Below are 4861 nucleotides of genomic sequence, written 5' to 3'. Positions count from 1 at the left end.
GAGCCGCCGCAGCCCTCGGCCCCGCCCCGGCCCGGCCCCTCCTTCCTCCCGGGCTGTGTCTGTGGGGTCCACGGGGCTCAGACCCGTCCCCCGCCCCTTTCTGGCCTTAAGTCGCTCTCCCCTCCCGGGCTCTCCTCGGGTCCACGTCCCATCGCGCCTGGACTCCACCAGGCACTAAAGCTCCGTTCCGCCCTGGCCCCACCCCGGGCGCCTGTGGCTCAGTGGGGACCCCGGCCCTCAGGCTCCCCACGCCTCCCCTCAACGCTCCAGACCGGCTCCACTGGGTTCCCTGGCCTGGAATAGGGGAGGGGGGCGTCTCTCTAGCGGTGGACGGGTCTGAAAGGGCCCCGTGGACCCCTCAGAGGCGGTGGTCTCCAGCCCCAAGTGGGGAACCTGAGACGCAAGGAGAAGCCAGGGGCGCCCGGAGGGAAAGCCCCTACGGATGTCTAGAATGCAACGGGTTAGTTGGCCTGTCCTGAACTTTGGGGTGCCCTGCTCGGCCCATTTACCTGTTGTATGCCCGGGCCTCCGGGGCACTTGCTCCGTCTGAGCCTCAGTTTCTTCATCTGTAAAATGGGAGAGTTAATCCGTTGATTTAAAGGGCACTTTGAAGGAATTCTGGTGGCACCGTGGGCTAGACATTGGGTGGCTTGATGTCACCGGTTCCAAACCACCCACTGCTCATCAGGGAAACATGAGGCTGTCTGTTCCCTGTCAAGGTTACACCCTAGCAAACCCTGGATAGGGGTCAACTGATGGTCCCCCGGGGGATTGTTTTTATGGCTAGAACGTCACTGTTTAGGGGAATCTGCTGTCGGTGGCAAGGCCTCTGGGTTCTTGGAAATCAAGAAATTAAGAGAACTCAAACCTCTTGAAGCCCCCAGACCCACCCTCCATTTCAGGTCTGGTTGGTGCCTCCCCTCCGTGTGAAAGGGTCCTCATGCTCAGACCCTAAGGCTCCTGAAACCCAGCTGCAGTCCACTCCTCTGCGTCCCCCCACTCAAGCACGCTCATCTTTCACCCCCGCCTTTCCGCTCCCTCCCTCCCCTCTTCCTGCCCCACTGTCCTCAGATTTCTTGATCTGGCATTCAAGGGTGATGCAGAAAGATGACTCCTCCCAACAGGCCCTGTCCCCTGTTCTCCGGATCTCCCCATGCACACCCCACTGGGGTTCCCTCCCCAGGCATGCCCTCCTCTGCCTGATATAAAGGATGCCCACCTTCTCTATCATGGGACAGGGTGCTGATCCGGGAGCTGCCCCTTGTGGTTGATGGGCTCCTTGTCCACGAGACGCAGGAGCCCAGAGTGGCCACCAAAGAACACCCATGGCTCTGGAGTGTAATATACATACATGCATACATGCATACATACATACATATACATACATACATACATACATACATACATACATGCATACATGCATACATACATACATACATATATATATATTTATATTTATATATATGGGTTTTTTTTTCTGTTTCCTTCCAGTTCTTCTTTAGAGTGTCATATTCTACCAGTCTCGGTTTCTAAGCAACTCTGGTGCAAATTTTATAGTTCGAAGACCATCGTGTCTCCCCCTCCATTCCTTCACACTCCCCTCCCTTTGAGAACAGAACATGCATAGAGGGATTGGAGGGGGCTGGGGGGTAAACTGAGGCCTGATAGGGGGTATCTTTCTCAGATCTGATACCAGAAAGCTGCAATTGGGAAATGACTAGTAATATTTGAACTTGAGAGGACCAGGGTGGGGGTGGACAGGGCAGCAGAGAAGGAGCTGGTGGGTTCTGGGGCCACCTTAAGGACATTCAGCTAGCTGTGACTCACGCTCCTCACCCCACCTCAGAGTCCCTTGCAGGACATTCCACTGCTTTTTTTTTTTCATTCCACTGCTTTGAGTGGGGTCACTGACCCCCATACTTACCCCCAGGCCTCTGGTTACAGTGCCACCATGGGGGCACGGGTGTCACACATTAACTTGTATACCCCAGTGCCTGGTAGAGCCAACCTGCTTTTTTTTTTTGACCAGAAGGCCCCAGGGCCAGTTTCAGGTCAGTTTCAATGGTGGTTTGAAAGACCTTGTTGGTGGGGGAGTGGGGACATAAGTCCCTGTGGGAGCGTCCTATTGTGCTACGAACTACAAGGTCAGCAGTTCGAGACCAGTTCTCTTGGAGAAGGATGAGGCTTTCTATTCCTGTAAAGGGTGACAGATTCAGTAAACCAAAGGGGGACAGCTCTGCCTTGCCGCTACGTGGGTGGCGCCTACGGTGGCCCTGGGTCAGCAGTGAGTTTGGAGTTTGGGACGCTCCCAGGCTTGGCCTAGGAGGAAGAGTGCAAAGCTGGAGCCCGGCTGGAATCTGACTCTGTCCGAGCTGGCGTGACCACCCTCCGCCCGCCGACAAGCCTCTGCTGCTGCCGACACTGCCACTGTGTAACGGGCTCTGGCCAAGGTACACAGACCCTGTGGCCATGGTGGATAGCAGACACAAACAGGAAAGACAGAGGCTTTGCTCTCTGAGCTCTGCAGCCCAGCCCCTCTCCTTTGGATGTCCCCAGCCACCACCACCCGTACACACCGCCCCCCCGCCCCCCACAGCTCCCGTCCTGCATGGTCCTACTTGCCTCTGAGTCCTTTCTCCCTGTCACTTTGTCCCAGTCCTAGCCCCAAATCCTGCCTCAATGCCGAGCTCAACACTGGACCCAGATGGAGCACTGGCCTATACAGAACACGGACCTGGGGCTAGTCCTCCTCCTAGTTTGACCTCGAGCCCCGGGCTGAACCCTGACCCTGGGCTGAACCCCCACCCGGATCTCAATCCCAGACTCCTCTCAGGTTCCAGGTCCTCTCTGAAAGCAGGGGTTGGTGGGGGTTGGGGGCGGGCGGCGGTAGAAGAGGGGATGGCCAGGCCAGAAGTGAAGTGAGGTGCCACTTTTACAGCCATTTAGGCTGCTCATAAACACCCCCCACCCAGCTGAGTTACAGGAGGCCCCTGGAGCTGCTGGGCGGGTGGCCCCCTCCCCCTGCAGCAGGAAGCCTGGCTTTCGCCCTCCCTTCTGGAAGGCAAAGGGAGGGAAATGGGGGTGCAGGGGACCAGGAGGTTTGGCCCAGGCGGGAGCAGTCGCAGAGCAATGGGGTAGGGTGGGGGCAGTGGGTGGGCTTCCTGCCTGCAAATCACACTATGGCAGGCCCCTGCTGCATCCCCAGGCATGTCTCCCTTGGACGCGCTTGGTTGGTCCCATAGCACGGCTCAGGTTCCAGCACCCTCATCCACAGGGGCACCACTTTGCCCCTCCCTGCCGGGCACAGGGCTTCCCTGGGCCCCCCTCACCTGGTGCCTGCAAGGCCTTGAGTGGGGCTGAAGCCAGAGGGCAGGCTCAGGTGGGCCAGGAGGAGGCCATGGCTGACCACCGGGCAGGTGAGCGAATGAGCGAGGGACCGGCTTCGATGGTTCAGGCACGGATGTTCCTGGTGGTGACTGGCGGAGCCCTGAGTCGGAGCTTTCAGTTAAGAAGGAAAATTAATTATTTTTCACCCAGGGCCTGCTCCGTCCAGCCTAGGACTTTGTCCCAGACGCCTGGTGGGAGAGATGCAGTCTGGCCCGGGCTCTGGCCAACCCCTCCTCTGCGGGGCCGCCCGCCTGCCTGCCTGCCGGGCAGGTGCCTGAACAGCTCGCCTTTCCACCTGCAACCCCCAGCGCCTCTCCTCTGCCTGCCCCTTCCAGTCCTTTCCACATCTTAGAAATGCCCAGGTGGGATCTGGGGGGTGGGCCATACCCATGCCGCAGGCAGGAAAACTGAGACCTGAAAATGCATGAACTCCCAGCACGGGCTACCCAGTGGATCCCAGCCAGGAGCGTAGTGGGGTCCCTCGCTCCATCCCAGACACCTCACCCCAGGACCTGGCGTCGCTGGCCAGAGGCAGTCCTTCCACCGGAGCCCAGCCTGAGCTGGTTTGTGTTTGGAAGTCAGCCGGACTCGGCTCAGCTCGGCAAGGTGTAATGATTCACATGGCAGCTGCGGTGCAGCACATTCCAGCCTCAGCCCCCAACTGCCCAGCACGTGAGGTGGCTGGCCTCAAACCAGCCCCAGGCACTGGGCACATTCCTAGGACCCCTGCCCCAGGAAGCACCCCTCCCTCAGACTTCCAGGCTCCTGAGGGAGGGCACCACACATTGTTACAGATTCCAGAGTATGCCCTAGGGTGCTTGTCAACACTGGACCTCTGGATGGACAAGTGGAGGGTCAGAGAGCAGAATGCACTGGCCCAGGGGCATGCAGCCAGTCTACAACCAACCCACAGCACTCACAAGGGCTGGCCTTTGCCCTTGGCACCCCAAGGGGCACTCTGAGGCACAGAGTAGGACATTCTGTAAGCAGATTCCCCGGAGGGGCAGTGGGTAGCTGTGTCCAGGGATCCCCACACCCGCCTGCTCTTCCCACTGTTTCTGTTATCACTGGCCGGGGACTCAGTGCCTGTTTCCCCTAGCTCCCTTCCTGCGCCTGACCTCAGTCTCCCCATCGGTCGTTAACACGTGGGCAGCCAGAGGTTTGAGGCGCCCAAGCACTCTGTCCTCCATCTGAAATCCGGAGGTCCCTGCTTTCCCTCCCCGCAGCCTCTGTTGGGCTGGCTGTGCAACTCGGAAGGGCCCTGGCCGGGGCGAGGCTGGCCCTCCGCTCCGGGAACAGGAAGTTGTATTTTGGTCCTGGGTCCTGGGGATAGAGGTCGAGGAAGAATGGCAGCTCAGAACCAGCCATATTTACTCAGGCTGGGCCCCCTCTGAACTCAACAGGCCCATTCACTGGGAGCCCCATAAACCTTTCGGGGCTCCCTCAGCCTCTCAGTGCCTGGATGCCAGGCCTG

General features: G+C 59.1%; 1 protein-coding gene across 3 annotated transcripts in view; it reads right to left on the bottom strand.

Moving 5' to 3' along the window:
* PTH1R (parathyroid hormone 1 receptor) overlaps window positions 1-3973 on the bottom strand; it is a 25017-nt gene extending 21044 nt beyond the window's left edge. Inside the window, exons 1-3 of one of the 3 annotated variants that reach the window (XM_045297574.1) lie at window positions 3900-3973; window positions 3330-3498; window positions 510-566 (exon numbers count right to left, since the gene is read on the bottom strand). In XM_045297574.1, the coding sequence (XP_045153509.1) occupies window positions 510-566 (57 nt within the window). In that variant the 5' untranslated portion in view covers window positions 3330-3498; window positions 3900-3973. Of the gene's footprint in view, window positions 1-509; window positions 567-3329; window positions 3499-3774; window positions 3844-3891 lie in introns of those variants that run through there. The other 2 variants (XM_045297572.1, XM_045297573.1) reach the window with 2 other exon arrangements.
* Between the last annotated feature and the right edge of the window lie 888 nt (window positions 3974-4861).

The sequence above is a fragment of the Echinops telfairi genome, unplaced genomic scaffold (genome assembly GCF_000313985.2).
Source record: "Echinops telfairi isolate 266 unplaced genomic scaffold, ASM31398v2 ScPeMD7_7420;HRSCAF=8458, whole genome shotgun sequence".
Taxonomy (NCBI): Eukaryota; Metazoa; Chordata; class Mammalia; order Afrosoricida; family Tenrecidae; genus Echinops; species Echinops telfairi.
The sequence above is the reverse complement of the archived record's forward strand: the minus strand, read 5'-3'. Positions and strand labels throughout refer to the sequence as shown.